This window comes from Paramormyrops kingsleyae, chromosome 3 (genome assembly GCF_048594095.1).
Source record: "Paramormyrops kingsleyae isolate MSU_618 chromosome 3, PKINGS_0.4, whole genome shotgun sequence".
NCBI lineage: Eukaryota > Metazoa > Chordata > Actinopteri > Osteoglossiformes > Mormyridae > Paramormyrops > Paramormyrops kingsleyae.
In genome coordinates this window covers 2,079,247-2,102,034 of record NC_132799.1, presented here as the reverse complement: position 1 = coordinate 2,102,034, position 22,788 = coordinate 2,079,247, and the positions used below count along the sequence as shown (strand labels likewise).

The 22,788-nt window shown below is 48.4% G+C and overlaps 1 protein-coding gene across 1 annotated transcript in view; it reads left to right on the top strand.

The window, feature by feature from the left end:
- lmbrd1 (LMBR1 domain containing 1) overlaps positions 1-14,214 on the top strand; it is a 37,439-nt gene extending 23,225 nt beyond the window's left edge. The window contains exons 14-16 of the mRNA XM_023833723.2: positions 293-374; positions 11,748-11,839; positions 13,237-14,214. Coding sequence (XP_023689491.1) covers positions 293-374; positions 11,748-11,839; positions 13,237-13,347 — 285 coding nt within the window. The 3' untranslated portion in view covers positions 13,348-14,214. The remainder of the gene's footprint in view (positions 1-292; positions 375-11,747; positions 11,840-13,236) is intronic.
- Positions 14,215-22,788: the final 8,574 nt, after the last annotated feature.

Below are 22,788 nucleotides of genomic sequence, written 5' to 3'. Positions count from 1 at the left end.
GAAGAGATTCTGTGCCTTTTCTCCGTTTCGGAATCCAGACGGCAACACTCGCCACATCGGCGTGGAGGGAGTGTCTCAGGTGCTGGCACGGTTTGTCACTGGGGGCCGGTCCTGATGGGGATCGATACCCGCAAACGGCGTCGCTGAGCCGTCTGCTTGGGAGCAGAATAAACCTTCGACATGAACTCAGCGTTACCCGACATGCAAAATGGTCGCCTACCTGTACTTGAGGGCTGAATGGTGTGTGATTAGAGCCGATTCGAGGGGTCCTGCCCATTTCTCTGTTTGTCAGGAGAAAATGCCCTCGGTTGATGGCCTGGAGAGGAACATCAGCAGGGTGACCAGCAGGATCTGTGACGCCGCTGCACCTGAAGGTAGGAGCACATCCATCCATCCATCCATCCATCCATCCATCATCCTGAAACTGCTTCTTCTGCTTGGGGGGGGGGGGGGTCCTGGATCTTACCCCAGGCAGCATTGGGGACAAGGCTGGGGCACACCAGTCAAACACAGACATTATGCCTATGGAAACACTGGTTTTGCTTGCTGGGAAGCAGAAATTAATGGGAGGTCTGTATCAACAGGGGAAGGGCTCCCCAGGCTCCAGAGCCCCTCTCCTCATCATTAATGCCCCCCCCCCCCACTGAGTTTTTGAACGCTAAATGGACATCAAATCTAATTTGTGTTTCATACCCAAAATAGATCATGCTGCAGTTCAATTAATTAACTTTCAATTAGGCCTTATGAATGGGCTCCTCTGGAGTGGTGTGGGCGATCCCAGACCAGGGGGGGTCGTGGACAGTCACCGCCAAGGATCACGGGGCACTAGGCGGGATGTGGGCCAAAATTCCACCCACCGCAACTGCCCTGTTACCTGGAAAGTCAGCTGTTCACGCTTTTAAGTTACATGTTTAAACTAAAGCGCCGTTTTAATCCCTCATAGCTGAAAGATGCTCTGATTTGTTACCGAAGATAAAGACCCTTCGGCTGTAGCCATTACACGTGAGCACGGTACACACGTGTCAGGCTGGTCTGGTGCATGTACGGCGCCGTCTGTAACGCGCCAAACCGTTGCACCGTGACATCTTTTAGATTCCTACTGGGTTTTCTCTGTGTTACAAGCATTTGGTTGTGTGGGGTGGGGGGCTTCTTACTCTTGCCATCCATATACACACGTATAAAATGGCATGAAATAAGGCCCCCCAGGACAGGGGGGGGATTTTCACAGGAATTACAGAGCAAAACACAGGACAGTGTGAAACGGGGGGGTGGACACAAGGTTTATGTACAAGGCCTCATATACACAGTGCAGTGCGTGTATGTAAATAAGGGGGAGGGCAGCGGCCGTGTAACGGACTGGAATAAAGAAAGTTAAAAACAAACAGTGAATAGGTCATTATTAATGTTTTTTGTTAGCGTTTAAATACAGGCATGTTTGTGTGGCGGGGCGAGCATTCTGCCGCGTGTGCTTCCCGTGTGAGTAAAAAGCGTGTTGCCTGCCAGCCGTGGCGTGTTGGTCAGGGGCGTCTGGCCGTCCACCACGCTTTGCCTTCCTGGACGCGTCCGCGTCCCCCGATGCCCAACAGAAGCGCCTCAGTGGGCCGATAGAGCGGGATCCGTCTCCCCGTTAAGCCCGTGTCGTCTGCAGCCCTCCGTCTGCCAGCTCCGCCAGCTTCTCCCAGCCTCCCATCTGCCACGCTCCACTCCCTGGCCGGCACCGGCCTCCACAGCGCCCCCCACAGCATCCGGCCAGTCCAGCCGCACTCGCTGCACGCACACCATGATCGCTCCTCTTCTTCTCTTCCTCTCTACCTTCGCGATTCTCCGTTTCTAGAGGAAAACTCTTTACTGAGCACCGCCCGCCCGCCCGTCCTCTCTGCGAGTGGCTTCCTTTCCGGCTCCCGACGTCACCATCCGACTTGTTTCTTTAGAAGTTCCTGGCCTGGAAATTAAGCCATAAAACCCGCACTCTGCCGGAAGCCCAATCCCGTTAGCTGTCGGAGCGGCTGTGCCTGGCTCTGCTTTTCGGCGGGATGTTCGAACCCTCCGCCACTTACGGCCTCACTGCTCTCCTTTGCTGACACCTGCGCCTGAGCACGGGGGGTGCGGCTCTCTGTGGTGCCCTTTGCTCCCCACCCATCCCACTCGGTTTCTCTGAAAGGAGCAAGATTAGATACGATGGAACTTCATTGATCCCGGGAGATTTCCCCATCCAGCAGCACACAAGAAATATAACAGAAGATAATGTAAGTAAAAGACAACTAATACGCAGTTCAGTGATAGACATATAAAGGTCATGAAGATTAAATAAGAAAAACTAGGTAAATCTACACGGTTATGGTGAATATAGTGCAAAAAGGCTGTTATGTTGCCGGACCTTGACTCCCTGTCGCTGTGCTGTGTCGACGGTGTGTGTGTGTTGTACCGTGTCTCGTGATGCTTTTGCTTACACGCCCCTTGCTGGCCTTCCTAAACACAGCCGGTCTGATCACATTGTCATTACTGTCAGTGGTTAAATGTGACTTTGATCATAGCCCTTTGAAGAGCTGTGCTATTGACTGGAAGCTAATGACGGAGTTGTCTTTATTTTGATATGGATGTTCTGGTGCCATTAGCTTCAGTCATCCCGTGTTCCCAGTCCCATCAGCAGAGGGATAGGACATTCCTGACTGATAACTGGAACGGTGGTTATATAAGTCTGTGGCTGAAATGGCTCTTCGTTCGCTGGGTATTCAGGTGCCTGACTTGAGGTTTCACCTGTAGCTGCCTTCGCTATGAACAATCCTAGGCTTCGGTCCCTCGTGTTTTTCGCTGAGATGTGGAGGCCGTTCCTTCCTGGCTGTTCTCTGCACGCAGTTTTATGTGACCAGCGCTTGTGTTGATCGCTCTGCGTTCACTAAGCCTTAAGCTGAGCTCGTTCGCCCTCACGGTCGGGGTCACGCAGCGGCCAGAGCGTCACCCAGTGAAACACCGCAGTCGGGAACAAAAAGTGAAAGCGTGTGACGATCTGCGGGGTCTGCGAGGAGATCCAAATGTTAGTGCAGCTGCGTGGTGACTCACTGCTGCTGGCCCAGACTTCCCTGCCGGAGCAAAGTCACCGTGAGGTAATTATGTCTGCAAATTATATTTGTCTGTCCAGGTTATTTAATGGATGACATTGATGTAGACTTTAACTCCCAGTGCATAATGCGCCATGTTCCAGGCTACAGGAGTCAGAGGAGCTGCAATGAGCAGTTTGCTTACGGTTTCCAGGCCGACGCCATCGCTGCTCGTCTACTCGTGTTATATTGGGTGGCCCCAGTACCGTGTGAAGTCGCTTTGCAGAATCCCCTGGAAATACGTCTCTGGCCCCGATCTGATAATGCGTCCGTTCCTCTTATGCTTTCATTTTCTTTATCGTGTGAAGTCGGTTTGCTATGTGCTGACAAAAACAAAAAGGAGATATTACTTTTGTTCCTGTGGGGTTTTTAAAGATAGAGATCATGTAGCTTTTTAGGTGACATATTTCTCTTGGTACATTTATAAACTCTTATACATGCAGATTTTCAGGCTGCCTATAGGCTAAATGAATTTAACACTGATAATTAAAGGTCCTGTGTGTTTATGACCCTGGCATCCCGTGGAGGTAATTAAACATATTAATAATTAATAACAGATTAATGGCTAGGCTGCTGCAGGCCCTTGCCGGGGGCTACAGGCAAGAGTGACAGGCAGCCGCTTCTGGGCAGTTGCTGTATCGGACCCCCACTTGTTTTTCACAGCTAAGTTCTTCAGAATTACGATGGTAAGCTGGCTTGAGACGCGCTGTGACGCGGGGGGGGGTTCATTGAGATGCAGGCCGCAGCAGCGTAGCGGCAGAGCACTGCCAAGGCCACAATTCATTAAGTGCCGTTCCCCAAGGTCGCGGCATGGCGGGTGTCTGGCCTGCCGGTGCTTTCAGTGCTACACCTTCCGGCATTCTGCTTTTCTAAGGAAGCTTCTAGAAGAGTCCAGCTGTCTCCTTAATTAAAATTTTTTATACAGGTAAATACTGAAAGGGCTGGGGAGGCTGCGGCAATGGCCCGTCCCCGGGTTCGAGCCAGGCGTCATCCTGTAGTGCCCCCTGCAGGAGGGATGCGAGGATGTGGCAGAACAGGAAGACCATTTAACTGGGTGTTTTTCACAGCGCGTTTAGCCGCGGTGGTTTAATGGATGTCTGCCCACGGGCCAGCGTGCCTCCTCGGTGTAGCTGGGACTTGGGAGCGAGCCAGCTCCCCCTGCTGTCTGGGAGAGCACAGAGCCCACGTGCCAGACGGCGTCCTCCGGCAACGCCGCCTCCTCTCTCCGTGGAAATGGCTGCAACTTGCATAACCGGCGGGGGGTGGGCGGGGGGGTGCTTCATGACACCCTGTGAGGCTGGGAGCCCCAGAGCAGGAAAGGCTGTTTTCTACACTCCGTCAGTTTGGTCTTTTCTCGTTGCATCTCGGGAGTTTTTTTTCTACAGAGTCAGATTGGTGGTCTTGTTACATACAGTATCAGCGGTCTTTTCTACAGAGTCAGATTGGAGGTCTCGTTACATATCAGCTGTCTTTTCTACAGAGTCAAATTGGAGGTCTCGTTACATATCAGAGGTCTTTTCTGCAGAGTCATATTGGTGGTCTCGTTACATATCAGCGGTCTTTTCTACAGAGTCAGATTGGAGGTCTCGTTACATATCAGCGGTCTGTTCTACAGAGTCAGATTGGTGGTCTCGTTACATATCAGCGGTCTTTTCTACAGAGTCAGATTGGAGGTCTTGTTACACATCAGCGGTCTTTTCTACAGTCAGATTGGTGGTCTCGTTACATATCAGCGGTCTTTTCTACAGAGTCAGATTGGTGGTCTCGTTACATATCAGCGGTCTTTTCTACAGAGTCAGATTGGAGGTCTCGTTACATATCAGCGGTCTGTTCTACAGAGTCAGATTGGTGGTCTCGTTACATATCAGTGGTCTTTTCTACAGTCAGATTGGTGGTCTCGTTACATATCAGTTGTCTTTTCTACAGAGTCAGATTGGTGGTCTCGTTACATATCAGCGGTCTTTTCTACAGAGTCAGATTGGAGGTCTCGTTACATATCAGCGGTCTTTTCTACAGAGTCAGATTGGTGGTCTCGTTACATATCAGCGGTCTTTTCTACAGAGTCAGATTGGTGGTCTCGTTACATATCAGCGGTCTTTTCTACAGAGTCAGATTGGTGGTCTTGTTACATATCAGCTGTCTTTTCTACAGAGTCAGATTGGTGGTCTTGTTACATACAGTATCAGCGGTCTTTTCTACAGAGTCAGATTGGTGGTCTCGTTACATATCAGCGGTCTTTTCTACAGAGTCAGATTGGAGGTCTCGTTACATATCAGCGGTCTGTTCTACAGAGTCAGATTGGTGGTCTTGTTACATATCAGCGGTCTTTTCTACAGTCAGATTTCCTTCCCCGTACATCTCGGGTGTTTTTCTTTCTATAGTGTCAGATTCGTCTTTTTCTCATTATGTCTTGGGGGTCTTTTGTCTGCAGAGTGAAACTGATCATCTTGTCATTACATCTCGGGGGTCTATTCTACTGATTCAGATTGGTCTTCAGTTCAGTTTATTTTATATAGCACCTTTCACAATGTGTGTACATACGTTATACAGAAGAATCTAAAAAAGGGAGGAGAAAGAAAGAATAAAGAAAGAAAGCCAGATGACGACAGAGGAGAGGAACAAAAACAAATATCAGTATGGAGGAATAAAAAACATTTGCGGGTCAGCCAGCTGATCGGTCCCGCTGGACGTCTCATTACATCTCAGGGACCTTCTGTTCGCTCTTACATCTCAGGGGTCATCTTTTACAGAGTCAGTTTGGTCCTCATCTTGTTACATCTCTGGGGTCTTTTTCCTTTTTTCTTTGCTTCCTCCCATAGTCAGCGCACATCTCTCTCCCCTTGTGTTCAGCTGATCATATTCTGCTTCTGTTCAGCCTGGACTCAATAGTTGTCATGTTTCGGGGGGGGGGGGGGGATGGAGCTTGTTGCCATGGTGACTGCCCATGGAAGGTGAATGCTTCAGTAGGCTGTAGATGTAAATGGAAATCGCAAGTTAAACGTGTTCCTCATGTCGGATTGGAGGGCGGCCCGTACCCCCGCTACTCCCCGCTTCTCTGAACACGCTCCTCTCGACAGGCCTCTCCTCCTTATCCAGGACTCCTGGAGGATAATAGCACGGCCACTGTCTCTGCCTTAAATAGATTATTGCGCTCTGAAGGAGTCGGGAATTGAGGTATTGATTTTCCGGGACGGCACACGCCCAGATGGGCGATCGGGAGGCTGGTCAGCATATTGACTGTAGCGCGTAGAGAGAGACCCTGCTGGGTAAAGCAAGTTCCGGAAACATGGGGAATCCGTCACCGACATTCCCAGGATTCAGCAGAACCCGTATTTCGAAATTCTTTCCAATATCAGTGGCAGCCTTTACCCATTCCGGGTATCTCTGCTGGGGCTGTGGTCTGCATGGGGGAGGTGTGCCTGGGTGCCAGGGTGCCAGGTCTCTGCTGGGGCTGTGGTCTGCATGGGGGAGGTGTGCCTGGGTGCCAGGTCTCTGCTGGGGCTGTGGTCTGCATGGGGGAGGTGTGCCTGGGTGCCAGGTCTCTGCTGGGGCTGTGGTCTGCATGGGGGAGGTGTGCCTGGGTGCCAGGTCTCTGCTGGGGCTGTGGTCTGCATGGGGGAGGTGTGCCTGGGTGCCAGGTCTCTGCTGGGGCTGTGGTCTGCATGGGGAAGGTGTGCCTGGGTGCCAGGTCTCTGCTGGGGCTGTGGTCTGCATGGGGGAGGTGTGCCTGGGTGCCAGGTCTCTGCTGGGGCTGTGGTCTGCATGGGGGAGGTGTGCCAGGGTGCCAGGTCTCTGCTGGGGCTGTGGTCTGCATGGGGGAGGTGTGCCTGGGTGCCAGGGTGGCAGGTCTCTGCTGGGGCTGTGGTCTGCATGGGGGAGGTGTGCCTGGGTGCCAGGTCTCTGCTGGGGCTGTGGTCTGCATGGGGGAGGTGTACCTGGGTGCCAGGGTGCCAGGTCTCTGCTGGGGCTGTGATCTGCATGGGGGAGGTGTGCCTGGGTGCCAGGGTGCCAGGTCTCTGCTGGGGCTGTGGTCTGCATGGGGGAGGTGTGCCTGGGTGCCAGGTGCAGGTGCTTCTGAGTCAGAGGCTGAGATGCCAGCAGCCTGTGAACGAGGGAGGGGGAGGGTGGAGAGAGGGGGGTGCCATGTCAGGGCTGGGGCTGAGGATGGCGAGGCGTAGCACTCGGAATGCTCTGCCCCTCCCCCCCCACCCCCGAGAGCGGCGCTGCTGGTGCACGGGGCCCCTAAGCGGTGCCCTCCCACATAGAGTCACACACAATCACACGCCTCGCAGAGGTCTAATGTCATTCCTGGAATCCGTGGGTCCTGTGCCTCTGGGATGAAATATGAGTTTGTTGCATCGCATTTTTCCTGTTCCGTTCCTTAGCAACAGCCTGTTTTAATAAAGGTGCTGGATGGGAGGGCCTTAAAGGACCAGATGCTGTGTTCCGCAATTTCATGGACGCTGCCAGCCGCGGCGGTCAGTAGTGCCGCCTGCCGAAGTCCTGCTGCCTTCTTTCAGTGCCGTTCGCCTTTAATTTAGTTGCTGGTGATGGGATTAGTTCTGCATTTGCGTGGCAGGTGACTGCTCAGGTGCTGGTCCGTTTGTCCCCGCAGACACTGTCACAGCAGCTGAATTACCAGTGAAAAACAAGCTGTTTGTTTGTTTCCAATGAGCCCCTTGATTCTTGTCTCAGAAACGTTTTAAAATCCTCTCCTTTATATAATCAGGAAGAATCCGCTGAAATCAGTCATACTCGTGTTAATTTATGGAAATTTTTGTTGAGTTCATGCCATTTCTTTTGTACATGGATGATTTAATGTCCCCCAAACTGTCTCCTGTGAGGGGTGGTTGAGAGGCATTAATACACAGTGATCAGCATCATTAATACACTTTGATCAGCATCAGTAATACACAGTGATCAGCATCATTAATACACAGTGATCAGCATCATTAATACACAGTGATCAGCATCATTAATACACGGTGATCAGCATTTTCCCTTCTGTGATCACGGTGCAGTCAGTCAGTGACATGATATTGTTTCTTAGTTTATTTTTTATTTATTTAAAGAAAATATACCCAAGACTCAATCTGCTAATTACTGTACGATCGAGATTAGAATTAAAGATACACCTTCTGTTAATGGCATTTCTGAATAAGCTGGGCTTTTGGAAGGGATTAGGAAGTAAACAATGTTCTCTTTCTCAGTACGTGCTGGTGCTAATCCTAATGGACTCCCAGAGCTGTTGGAGGGGGGGGGGGGGTGTGGGAATCCAGACCTGTTGATCATCTGTAGGACAGTACGGCGGGTGGCTTTAGGGTGAACTCATTTTTAAACACAAGAAAGGTGTCTTCCTCTGTTCTGACTCTCTGGTGAGCAGGGCGATCTGAAATGATTAATTCTGCTGAGGCCATGACCCACAGTGTCACCTGGATGTCACCAGGGTGTCACAAGCTCTTCTTGGCTTGGAGCTGGGTGTGTGATTATTTGTGTAGAATGCTGGATGCTGGAGTGACGTGCACCTTATTTTTACACCACAGTATGCACATATGCTTCTGATATGAATGTCAATAACGTGTTTCACTGTAGCTGGTGTTGGCGTAGATGCTCGCTAGTATGATTCCGTTCTTGTATCCCAGAGGTGGCCAGCAGGGGGCGCCGTCAGCGAGGCACGGCGCTGAGCGCCTGCTATGTGGGCTGTCTGAGTCTCCGCCACGTCTGTACGAGAAGCGGCGTGAGGAGACTCAAGCAGCAAGCTGATGCCTGATTCTACAGATGGCTTCTTAACTTCGCCAGAAATCGCACATCTCGGCTCCTTGGGCCGCATCCATGTGGTGGATCCGGGTACAAGCGGCAGCGGGGGCTGGACGCCTTCCGGGGGGGGGGGGGCGCCACGCCTCACCACGCCACTCGCTGCATCCCTCTCTCCCAGCCAGCTAAGCACTAATTAATGAGGTCTAATTGGCCCGTTACAGACATCCTATCCACTGTGTGTCACATCTGTCAGCAGCCGGCGTTCAGGTGCGTCACTGCTGATTAACGCCACTCTGTTCACTTTATTCCATTTTCCTCGTTAGTGACACTGCTGCCTTTGTTTATCTTACTTTTTGGGATCTAATGACTGAGGCCTCTTTGATTAATTGGGAAAGTTTCTTAGGGAATGCTCAGTGGATGCATGTTAACATGATTTCAGTCACGCGGCACAGGCAAACTTCCCGAGTGTGACTGTAATCATGCTTTTTATTCTGCCTGCTGTTGAGATTTTCTCAGTCGAGAGTCTGCATTCTCTTCCTGAGTGACGGACACATGTCAGCGTCTACTGGGTGATGATCTTTCTGCTTTTAAAGGCCGTTTCTCCGTCAGAGGCTCTCATCACCCTAATAAGTACAGTTTGCCATAGTGAGCGTGAAGCTGAATATTTGTGTCCAGTGTGCAGAGATGCATCGTGGGAAATGTCACTGTGATGTGACCATGTTGGGATACTGCGATGGGAGGGGGGGGGGCTGTGGACCCGGAGGTCAGGTGTGCCGGGTCCGGTTGCTCCTGTGGTGCTCTTGGCGTTCCGCTGGGTTTCAGCTCTCTGTCGCCTGCAGTATCGGGGGTGTTTGTTTGCTCACTCGCTCACTGCTGCTGGTACCCTGGGTTCCTGTGCCCAGTCTTACCCACGCAAGCGGTGGGTTCAGCACCCGCACACGCAGCCATCCTCCCTGCCGGTGGAGTCCCTCCGGTGCCTTCTGTCTTTTTATAAATGCTCTAGGAGGTCAGCTTTGTGGCAGGTTCCCGATTTCGTTGGGGGGACGTGCTGTTCTCCTCGCCGCGGCTGTGTGGCGTGAGCTAATATCTGTGAGGATTTCACTCATGTCTGGAAGTACAGAAGCCAGTGTCCATTTCCAGGAGGTTCTAGGACTGTCTGCATTGATGGACATGGCTGTAATCCCAGCGGACCGGTGCAGACGGCCAGAGCTCTCTGGCAGGTGTGCAGTTTGCTCCTGTGAGGTAACAGGGTTTCCAGTTCCTGAACGTCCCTGCAGGGTTTAAATAGGGACCCACAGTCCCTTGCTGGGGGGTTAAAATGGCTGCACTGGGGCCACCTCTCAGCTGCAGTGTGTCTGCGGCCACTGGTGTAGAACCTGTGTGTGAGACCCCCCTTTCCACTGTGCTGAACTCTTTCAACATCATCCTGTACCAACAAAAAAAAAAACCTGCTGCATTGGGTTGCTGAAATATGAGTTAAATGTGCTTGAAATGGCAGCTGTTTTGCAGGCCCAGGGGTCACGGCAGACAGCTTAAGGTCAGGAACCTTTCCAACCTGACTGCAGAACAACAATATGGTCCTGCTGGGGTCTTACAGCGAGCTGATGGTCCCGAGGTGGGGGGGGGTCTCAGTCAGGGGCACGCGCGGGTGAACCGGCATTAATGCACAGTAATGAGAATAACACACCACAGCAGGAAATGTGATCTTTAATACCCTCTCTGCCTTAAAACAGGACACCGGAGCTGTTTTGGTCGTAGGAAGCATTCTCGAATGATATATTTTTAAAAACACGGCATAAACACTCTTGGGGTTTAAAATGGAACCGGAGAGAGTTTCCAGTGTGACACACGCTGCCGGGTGCTTGTGACACGAAGGTGTGCTGTTCTCTGTAAGTGCTCTTGGAGGGAGACCAGGCATGGCAGGTAAACACGCGTTGTTTACAGTGCCTCCGAGAGCAGCCCGATAACACGCCCTCCTGTGTGTCATTGTTATTAAAAATACTATAGGAGAACATCTCCGGCCAGAGCGATCCCAGCGGCTGCTGTCTGCACCCAGGGCCCCCCAACTCCCATCTGTGAACAGCTCTCATTTCCGACCCTGACCCTACACGCACACGCACACGCACACATACACACATTCGTATGGGCATAACCCTAATCTCAGCATGACGACCTTAACCCCTACCCAGCCATAACCTTAACCATAGGTAAGACTTCTATCTTTTATAGTTTTATGACTGCAGTCACAGATTTTTATAAAGTTGAGTTACCCCATTTGGGGACCAGAAAATGTCCCTACAACATCAAAATACAAGGTTTTTTTATCACATTGTAGGGACATTTGGGTTCTCAGTGTCGGTTCTGCCCATCAGACGGACATGGCAGAGCTAACGGGCAGACTTCCAGCTTCCATCTGGGGGTCTGTGCCGGACTCTGCCCTCGCGGTGTGAGACCGCAGTACTGAGCTCCGAAACATGGGGGGGAGGCAGCAGAGGGCCATACTCACCGTACTCACCATACTCACCCTGATGGTTGTTTCTCTGGGTAGTACAGTGCTGGTGATCAGGCTAGGCCCTCCCTATCCAAAAGTTTGCAGCTTTTCTTATTTTCTTGTTAAAAAAGGCATCGTCATTGGTTACTGTCCTACTGATCATTAGTACAGTGCTTTATCTGTACATTTAATTGCCGAGGGCATGTTTTTGTGACTTTATGGCACATTTTCAGCTTGAAATCTATGCTTTGTTGGTGTCTATTCTGTGATGTTTGATTGAACGGCTTAGATTTCAGTTTTAATACTCCATGGCACTACTGGCAAATAAAATTTTCTTTAGGATTTAGAGCCTCTGATTCTTGGTGAAATACATTTTGACCTTTGGACCGTCTGCCTTTCAGATCAGTGCACTGTGACAAGGTCGTATCTCTTCCTGCACAAATTCTGGTTTTTCAGCACCATCTACTACTTTGGGAACTGGGCTTTCATTGGGGTAAGTGTGTTGATCTGTCAGTCTGGAAATCCATCAGTCTCCTCTTTTTGTAACACTGGTATGCTTAAGATGACAGTTACTATTAGGTATACTGTTATTTGGAAACATTTACTCTCCAGAGTCCCAGTCTGTGTATTTTTACTCAGAAGCACCCCCTCGCCCCAGTCTACGTATTTTACTCAGAAGTACCCTCTAGCCCAGTCTACCTACTTTACTCAGGAGTACCCTCTAGCCCCAGTCTACCTACTTTACTCAGGAGTACCCTCTAGCCCCAGTCTGCCTACTTTACTCAGGAGTACCCTCTAGCCCCAGTCTACCTACTTTACTCAGGAGTACCCTCTAGCCCCAGTCTACCTACTTTACTCAGGAGTACCCTCTAGCCCCAGTCTACCTATTTTACTCAGGAGTACCCTCTAGCCCCAGTCTGCCTACTTTACTCAGGAGTACCCTCTAGCCCCAGTCTACCTACTTTACTCAGGAGTAGCCTCTAGCCCCAGTCTGCCTACTTTACTCAGGAGTACCCTCTAGCCCCAGTCTGCCTACTTTACTCAGGAGTACCCTCTAGCCCCAGTCTACCTACTTTACTCAGGAGTACCCTCTAGCCCCAGTCTGCCTACTTTACTCAGGAGTACCCTCTAGCCCCAGTCTGCCTACTTTACTCAGGAGTACCCTCTAGCCCCAGTCTGCCTACTTTACTCAGGAGTACCCTCTAGCCCCAGTCTGCCTACTTTACTCAGGAGTACCCTCTAGCCCCAGTCTGCCTACTTTACTCAGGAGTACCCTCTAGCCCCAGTCTGCCTACTTTACTCAGGAGTACCCTCTAGCCCCAGTCTGCCTACTTTACTCAGGAGTACCCTCTAGCCCCAGTCTGCCTACTTTACTCAGGAGTACCCTCTAGCCCCAGTCTGCCTACTTTACTCAGGAGTACCCTCTAGCCCCAGTCTGCCTACTTTACTCAGGAGTACCCTCTAGCCCCAGTCTGCCTACTTTACTCAGGAGTACCCTCTAGCCCCAGTCTGCCTACTTTACTCAGGAGTAGCCTCTAGCCCCAGTCTGCCTACTTTACTCAGGAGTACCCTCTAGCCCCAGTCTACCTACTTTACTCAGGAGTAGCCTCTAGCCCCAGTCTGCCTACTTTACTCAGGAGTACCCTCTAGCCCCAGTCTACCTACTTTACTCAGGAGTACCCTCTAGCCCCAGTCTGCCTACTTTACTCAGGAGTACCCTCTAGCCCCAGTCTGCCTACTTTACTCAGGAGTAGCCTCTAGCCCCAGTCTAGGTGCTTTTAGGTCAGAAGTGTTTGTCACACAAACTGGCCACACCTTCTGTTTTCTATCCTCTAATAATTATCCTCTTCTTCATCATTTGTCCTTCTTTCCCATTTTTCTCTGCTGTAGGTCTTCTTCATTGGCTTGATTGTGTCGTGCTGTAAAGGCAGGAAGTCCGTGATCGAGGGGGAGGTGGACCCTGACGATTCGGATGTGAGCGACGATGAATATGTGCACTGATGGCTACGGGTCTGCTGCCTTCAGTGGTCAGTGACAACCAAAGGATTGGTTTTTTGGAGCAGCAGCGAAGGGAGAAGGTTTCCCTGGAATACATTACTTTTGGATTGTTTTCTTTTGAGTAGCTTTTGCTGTGTGTGGTTCTGTAGGTCCACATTAGGTCCCATGTTAACGGAGTGAAAAGCTCTCACAGGTCTGCTGATCCTCTCCTCCAAACATAAGCAGCATGATCATCATCCCACACCATATAAACTGAATAAAGACATGAGATATACGCCCTTAACCATGGTCATCACAGAATCCCAGACCTTATACGCCCTTAACCATGGTCATCACAGAATCCCAGACCTTATACGCCCTTAACCATGGTCATCACAGAATCTCAGACCTTATACGCCCTTAACCACGGTCATCACAGATCCCCAGACCTTAAACAGCCTCACACAAACCCAAGTCTTGAGATATGACTGCAACTGATGTCTCTGTTTTACTGCTTTTCTCCATAAATTAATTTATTTTAATATTTTCATTTTCTCTTGGTGACGTGATCACAGTGTTAAGCACAGTACTGTGTTTCTGTTTCTGATTAATGAAAGATAGTGAAGTTTGTTGACATTTAATAATGTTATGTGTGTGTGAGTGCGTGCGTGTGTCTGTGCATGTGTGTGTTTTCATATGCAGATTGTCACAGCTAATAATCTTCAGCTGCATTTAATTTTTTTTCCCCACAGGAGGTACTTTGGGTTTAAAACCTAGTTTAAAGTCTTACTTTCCTATTTTCTTAACTGTCAACTGTTATTTACCAAGAATGAAATTTAACAAATGTTTGTTGAGTTAAGCTTCAATAAAAACTGACACGCCTCCTCGTGACATGATTGTGTCTGTCTGCTGGGGGACGGAGCAGGGCCCAATCACATCGCTGTCACCGGACGCCCGCATAACCTGTTTACTCAAACGTGACACATTTAGCTCTGTTTGCAAACATGAATCTGATCTATGTATTTTTGCACAATGTGGATATATCCTACTTGAAATTAAAATAATTAGTACTTTTATTTCAGACAACACCATTCATGTATTTAAAAGGTTCAGCTGTCCCGAAGGCAGTTTCCGGAGTTTTCCGTAACATGCAGAGCCTATGGGTACCTCTGCAGTGGTTTGACTGGGTAATGGCAGCTGTTGGTGTGTCACTGCAGTAGTTTCATCCTGGAGGCAGCAGGTGGAAGATCTCGCACGAGGGAAGTGACAGGTGTGGTGGCTGTAAGCTCACGCTCACAAGCCGGCTGCAGGCCATAGTGGGTGTGAAAGCTTAGGAACCATAGGACGAGGATTAAGTCGTTCCTACTGCATGTGTGTGTGTGTGGGCAGTGTGTGTCTTAGGTTTGGATACTGTGCTTATGATCAGAAGTTGCTGGTTCAAATCCTAGATTCTTAAGCCCTTATCCCCAGTTGCTCCAGGGACGGACAGCCTGCCTGATCCTGCTTTCTTCATTGTATGTGGCTTTGGATTAAAGTCTTTGTTAAATAAAAGAAGCAATTCCTTAATGACACAACAGATGTGACCATGCCTAACAACTTTTCTTGTGATGTGATTCCATTCGCACTCGGTTTGTCTGTCGTGACTGGATCCTGTTGTTCCTAACTGCTTGGTGCTGGCCGTGGCTCTGTCAGCATGTACACGCTCACGCTCCACTTTGAGGCAGAAGCTATTCATTTGCTTCTCCAGAGGATGCATCTTCACCACGTGCATTACAAGCTCCTGTCAGACCCGTGTCTGAAGCGCTGTTCCCCAAATCCGGAATCTTCCCTCAGCCCTGTCTCTGTCCCAGCTGTAATCCTCTTACATTCCTTTGTCCCCAGGATTCTTGCTTTTTAAATAGTGTATATATATATAATTCTACATCTACAGTGAGGTGACAGCCTATCACATTCAGTCCTGCTCACAGAGGTCTGGTCTGGATAATCTCTTCATAGCTAGTCATGTGACCCAGTTCACTTTCATAGGAAAGGCCTTCCCCAGCAGTGTGACTGGAAGTGGAAGGTGGTGTGTTCAGTCCAGGCCCCACTGACCATAAATCTCTGCTGGGGGTGAGGGGTGAGGGGGACGATAATTGAAACCTGCTATTACCCCCCTCCCCAAAATAGTCATATTGTCATGATAAATTGGTGGAGACTTAACCCCCCCCACCACCACCATGTTCAGCCTCAAGTTACACCCTTGCTGCAGAGCGATTTCAGTACCGATCCAGGTAAACAAGAAAAAAAAAAACATGTTCTGTCAACAGGAGTATTAAGTGCTACTGATGGTTACTCTTCACCATCCCATTAATCAGGCAGTGATGCATAAAATATGGGGTATATAGGCAGATAGATCAGATCATGAGCTGCTATATTCCAAAGGTTTTTAAAATGTAATCATCCAAGTGGGTTCTGGACCTATCAGAATTATGCTCACGACTCGAAGTGTAGCGGACTCTCTGGTTTAATACCAAAGCCATCACTGCGGAGGTAAGTCCTCAGTAGAGCAATTCAGTAAGAATGTTTGAGTGGTACTAAGCCTCTGGTTTAACACCGAAAACGTCATTAAAATTGCTAGTCCCCACTAAAGCAGTTTAGCTAGTAACTGAGTCAGGCTGAGCCTAGGGCTTAACATTGAACCATTTGTTAATACCGTTACTGCTCAATAAAGCATGTCACCCAGAGTATGTCAGCCAGGCTGAGCCTCTGGTTTAATGGTAGTAACGTTACTCCTCAGTAAAGCAGTAAGATACAGTGACGTTCTGGTTTAATGTTGAAACCATACTTAATGATTGACATCTTAACTGAAATGGTTCACCTCAGGTTACCACATAATCCATGTCAGGGGGACACTTTGAGCTACTTCAGCTTTTACAAACTGCTTTAAACCTGAAAGGCTCCTGTGCTCAGCTAAACAGTTCAGTTATTCTTGTGCTTTTACTGGCTTGTTGCCTTGACTGAAAGACTCATCCAGCTGTTTCATTAACATCAGTAACACATGCATGATTATAGGAGACTGACCAATCAGCACGCAGCAAGAACTCAGTGCTTAAGTGAAATCCGGGTCCTTTCGAGTGAATTGGTAATTTACAAATCCCGTCCTAGCTCAAAGCGACATGGATTAGGTGGTAACCCTAGGCTCACAAGACTATGAACCATAAAGTAGGACCTTCAGGACCACTGAAGGCACTGGGAGCACTGGGATTTGTGTTTCCTGCACTGCATGGGGTCATTCCATTTGGGATTTAGGATCACCTCTATCATACACGGACTCAAACCTTTTTGACCTTGATATTACCCTTCTGGAGTACTATTGAAGTGGAAATACTGTTATATTATGTAATTTTCTTCTTAAGCAATATATTTCAAGGAAGACTCTAGTTTGATTTAAAAACTTTCCTGAAGTCAACATTCTCATCTAGTAGTTCTCTGTATGACTTCAGCAGGGTTGAATTGATTAAAATATAAAAAAATGTTCTTTATATTATTTGCTCCACAAGCATGAATTTAAAAGGACATTATCGTAGCGGTTAATGAAGCCAGCATGAGAATGTGGCAGAATGCAGGCTGCTGATTGGTTAACTGGCTGATTGGCTAGCATATTTAAGCAGTATGGCTGCTGGTTTTTGGTTGAATGTCAGGCCTTAGAAAAGGTCTCTTGATGTAGGTATTAGGTATTAGGTATTAGGTATTAGGTATTAGGTATTAGGTATTAGGTATTGGTGGTGCCATGCCAGTATTGTGGGTTTAGGTGGCAGGTTGGGGGGGAGCGATGCTTTGCTTGTGCCCAGCTAGTTAAGGCAGGCCTCGCTATGACACTGAGGGCCCAGTCTGGCCGCTGTTAGGCCGGGTCTGCCTGCTGCCTGCATGTTTCAATGAGCACAGAAAGCAGAGCCCTTAAATAAGAGTAACTGTTGTGGTCTGGGCTGCCCTCCAAAACCTTCTGGGGGGTGTAGCTCATTAAACAAACCCAGGTTTCAAGCATAAAATAACTGCTGATAATGAATAAACCAGCAAATTGGTATCAGTTTATTTAACCAAACTCAGGTGGAACTTCAGCTCTAACATGGCCAATAAGGGCTTTGATCTCCCATTTCCCCCCCCCCCCCCCCCTGCTGTAAAAGCATGACTGTAAAATGTGTGCAGTGGGGAGTTCGGTCCATTTTACAAATAAGCTGGCTGTCATGAAATTTTGTCTCAGAATATTTAGCACGTTTAATGCTGATCTTGTGTGTCTGACCTGAGTGCTGCATCAGAAATGAGAGCCCAGCTTGGGGTGAATGGACTGGAGGATAAATGGCTGGGAGCGGTTAGGCTCCCCAAAGCTGCTGTGTCTATACTCCTGTTGGACAGCATATACTTGCCTAAATAGTTTAAATTCAGACATCCCAGGGGTGTATATCTTAAAATTGGATAAAGTTTTATTGAAAAGATGAAAAATTTCCCTGGAAACTTCCATCTGGAATTAGTTTGGTAGGACCTGCGAAGGATTATGGGTAGTCAGTTATGGTCAGTTAGTAGTTGGTGATGGCGAGGTGGAGGTAATGACACTTCTGAGGAGATCACGGTACCTGATCTATTTGTCCAGGGCTGCATGTCTTGTGTCTGCCTATCCATCTCATGTCTGTTCCCCGCTGGGGGGGTGAGCATGGAGCTCCTCCCTTCCCTGGCTCTCAGGCGCTGGTCCAACTACTCTGGGGAGGAGATGGTGTGGGGGGGGGAGGCGTGGCTGCGGTAAATAACGTAGATGGCCGGAGAGTAATGGTTGGTAATTCATTCCCTTACAGCTCCCCAGGGGGCTGCGGAGCTGTGCAGATAAGGGCACCTCCCCGGTTTTCGAATGAGTGCCGGCAGGGAGGGATTGAGTGCAACTCCATTTTTATCAGCCTCCAAGGTTTTTGTCCCACTGCTGGGGGGGTCATTCTTGCAGCCCCTCTGATGAGTGATTTAAGCTGCACTGTAACACCACCCCCCCACAACTACGTCTACTCGCATGATGCCGATGTGTCCTTTGAAGGTCCGACGACATGCCCCCAGATTTCATTAGAGGCTTAGCGATTATGCAAAGGAACCGGTTTCTGCAGCTGGGAATTGAGCTGGAGAGATCTAGGTCAAGTGTCCCACACTAGGGTACAACAGAAAAGCCTTGTGGGACCCACAAGCTGCTGGCTCATGCTCTTAATTGGCTGTGGCCTGTTGGCCCCTATTTAATTAGTGTAGGGAGTGGCATCATGGGGCATGTAGGATTCTGGACGGGAAGCTGTATTAGTTTTTTTGGGTAGCAGAGGTTGGGATACAATGTATGTAGAGTATGTGTTATGTATTACCATGAAGGGGGGGGGGGGGGGTCCTGGTAAATCCTGCTGTTATGGGGTTCTGTGCCCACATAATGGCATTTGTAAAGTCAGTGAACCAGAAGAGACTGGAACAGACAGGGGACAAGAGCATACGAGAGTCTTTATCCTGTCATCTGGAAATTGAGTCTTTACCTTGTCATTAGGGCACACGAGAGTCTTTACCCTGTCATCAGGGAATTGAGTCTTTACCTTGTCATTAGGGCACATGAGAGTCTTTACCCTGTCATCAGGGAATTGAGTCTTTACCTTGTCATCAGGACACACGAGAGTCTTTACCCTGTCATCAGGGAATTGAGTCTTTACCTTGTCATTAGGGCACACGAGAGTCTTTACCCTGTCATCAAGGAATTGAGTCTTTACCTTGTCATCAGGCAGTGGCGTGCACAGACATTTTGGGGGGCAAGTGCTCCAGGGGGAAAAAAGGGCACTTTTTGCATATGTGGAAAACCTTTTCTTTTTATAATAAAAAAACGCACAGGTTAAATGCAATTTGACTTTTATTTCAAAACATTCTCTAAAAATCAAAAATCACACCTACTAAAGACAGTCAAAGACATTAATTTCAATCTTACCAAAGTAGGACAGTAGTTGACGTTAGTTATGGAAAGGCTAATCCACAAAAACGGAGAAACGTCCATAATTCTATTATTCATAATCATGTCAAGGTTTTAGGTTTTTCTGCAGTTCCATCTCTAAAAAGTGTGATGTCTTCCCGTCACTGACTTCAGTTTGAAAACTTTGTATTTATTCACAGATTTCCGTGAGATCATCCTAAAATTTGTAACGAAAAATGGGCTCAAAAGAGCCCTCTGCCTAACGGCATGTAGCCTATAGCATAACGTGATATTTTCAATAGTGTATGCAAAAAGGTCGGAATTGATGGAGAGTGGGGTTGCCTAAATGGTTTAGGTTACATTTTAAATGTGTCGTTTTTTTGTTTATCCATATGGATGGATGGAGGGGGCAAGCTGGCAAAGTTTGTCATGTGCAGTTTCTGACAGGCTACTTCACAACAAAACAATTGCAGGTTGGTCTTAGAGGGCAAACAGAATAATTTCACTCGATTCATGGGTTACCTGACTGGTTGGGAAGGGAAAGAGCTGCCGTGTTGTCCGCCGTGGCTCCCAGTCGCTATAGTTAGCCTACTATGCCTACTCCAAGTAGTCCTATGTCATGCCGCTGCTACACGCCTCACAACAAATGAACTGCAAGCGTGTTCACGTGACACGGTGACAGTGAAAAAGCGACAGGGTTCGGGTGTCTTTGAAGAAGGGGCACAAATCAAGCCATTATTTTCACACCTTTTTAAATCGCGCAGCTTTAAAAAAAAAAAAAATCACGTCTTTCAAAAGGGCACTTTTTTGGACTGAGGGCAAAAGGGCAAGTGCTTCAGCACCACCTCGTCTCTATCTGTGCACGCCAGTGTCATCAGGGCACATGACAGTCTTTACCCTGTCATCAGGGAATTGAGTCTTTACCTTGTCATCAGGGCACACGAGAGTCTTTACCCTGTCATCAGGGAATTGAGTCTTTACCTTGTCATCAGGGAATTGAGTCTTTACCTTGTCATCAGGGCACACGAGAGTCTTTACCCTGTCATCAGGGAATTGAGTCTTTACCTTGTCATCAGGGCACACGAGAGTCTTTACCCTGTCATCAGGGAATTGAGTCTTTACCCTGTCATCAGGGAATTGAGTCTTTACCTTGTCATCAGGGCACACGAGAGTCTTTACCCTGTCATCAGGGAATCGAGTCTTTACCTTGTCATCAGGGCACACGAGAGTCTTTACCCTGTCATCAGGGAATTGAGTTTTTACCTTGTCATCAGGGCACACGAGAGTCTTTACCCTGTCATCAGGGAATCGAGTCTTTATCTTGTCAGAGAGTCTTTACCCTGTCATCAGGGAATTGAGTCTTTACCTTGTCATCATGGCACACGAGAGTCTTTACCCTGTCATCAGGGAATTGAGTCTTTACCTTGTCATCAGGGCACACAAGTCTTTACCCTGTCATCAGGGAATTGAATCTTTACCTTGTCATCAGGGCACACGAGAGTCTTTACCCTGTCATCAAGGAATCGAGTCTTTATCTTGTCATCAGGACACATGAGAGTCTTTACCCTGTCCTCAGGGAATTGAGTCTTTATCTTGTCATCAGGACACACAAGAGTCTTTTCCCTGTCATCAGGGAATTGAGTCTTTACTTTGTCATCACGGCACACGGGAGTCTTTACCCTGTCATCAGGGAATCGAGTCTTTATCTTGTCAGAGAGTCTTTACCCTGTCATCAGGGAATTGAGTCTTTACCTTGTCATCAGGGAATTGAGTCTTTACCTCGTCATCAGGGCACACGAGAGTCTTTACCTTGTCATCAGGGCACAAGAGAGTCTTTACCCTGTCATCAGGGAAATGCAGTCTTTATCCTATCATCGGGGCACACGAGGAAAGTGTCTTTACCCTGTCATCGGGAAATGTGAGTCTTTACCCTGTCATCAGGGTATATGAGAGTCTTTATCCTTTCATCGGGACATATGAGAGTCTTTACCCTGTCATCAGGGAATTGCGAGTCTTTACCCTGTCATCAGGGTATATGAGAATCTTTATCCTTTCATCAGGACACACGAGAGTCTTTACCCTGTCATCGGGAAATGTGAGTCTTTACCCTGTCATCGGGGCATACAAGAGTCTTTACCCTGTCGTCAGGGAAATGAGTTTTTTCCCTTTCATCAGGGCATACGAGAGTCTACCCTGGCATTGTGACACACGAGAGTCTTTACCCTGTCATCAGGACACACAAATCTTTACCATTTCATCGGGCCATACGAGAGTCTTTACCCTGTCCTCAGTCTCTTCCCCATAATCGCCATTTGCTGACTCTGACAGGTTTTATGGCCTTTCTGGAACAGGATGGGAAGTCGTTAATAAGTGTGTCTTATGGACACCAAAAGGTCACCAAAAGACTCATATATAACCATTATAATGGTTTCTCTGACATTCAGCCATTACCTTCACTTATCTGCTGGAGACTCTGTCCTTCTCATATGTGGAAAAAGCCCCACATCTCGCTGCCAAGGTGTGATTTTTGCAGTACCTTTCCACATGGAGGTCACCTTCGGTAAATGCTGGAAACACCCAGGCCCTTCCAATAATGTGACAAACTGCAGTGACATTTTTTACACATTTTGGCTTCGGTGGAGCCCGTGCTTCTAGTCGGAGATGTTCTGACCTTGGTCTGAAGACATTTCCTCAGACGTCTCATTTTCCCATCAATGCCAGTGCCTTGTGCCTTGTCCAGAGCAGGCACACTTAAAAGGTGAATGGTAATAAGTTTAAACAAAATGTCAGACAAACATAAAATAGCAATAAACACAAGACATGGTGACATTCAATCAGTGACTGAAAATGACATTTTTTCATTTGCCCCCTTTTTCCACTCATAATCCCCATCCTTGGTGTAGCAAACAACCAGGGGGCACAATTAAAATAAATTTAGTAGTGCAAAGAGAAATTAAATATGTATATCGTAAGTTCCCTATTATAACGACAGCTGTACATGTAAAATGAGGAATCTGTTTCTAATCACACAGAGATGTCAACAAGGATCAGGTAAAACAGGCAGCGTTTAATAACCTCGTGCTCAATGCTGCTGATGCAGAATAATTGAGGCTAATTGAGTCCTGTCATTTAATTGGCTTAAAACACATTTCTCTTTGAGTGGGCTGGGAATATGAATTTGTCTATGGGGAGCCCTGATTGGCCAGGAGCCGGAAAGCAGAAATTGTGGTGAACTGAGACTCTGATACCTCACCCAGGAACGGGAGAGATGGAAGCATTTTTGATGGAAAAATTCCACCCGCCTTTCCCATTTATTTACTGTCTGTGTTTGGGCATGTGTGAGCTATCCTTGGTGGTGTCAGTTTTTCTGTCTGAACTCTCTCTGTACATTACGGCCCCCCCCAGGGTCTGTGTGTCATATAGCGTGTTTTACCTTGATTCAGAAGACGCCTCAGAATCAGGGGCGTGGATAAAGGAGGGCACCCCCGTGGTTGGTAATTTTTACCCCAACTAGC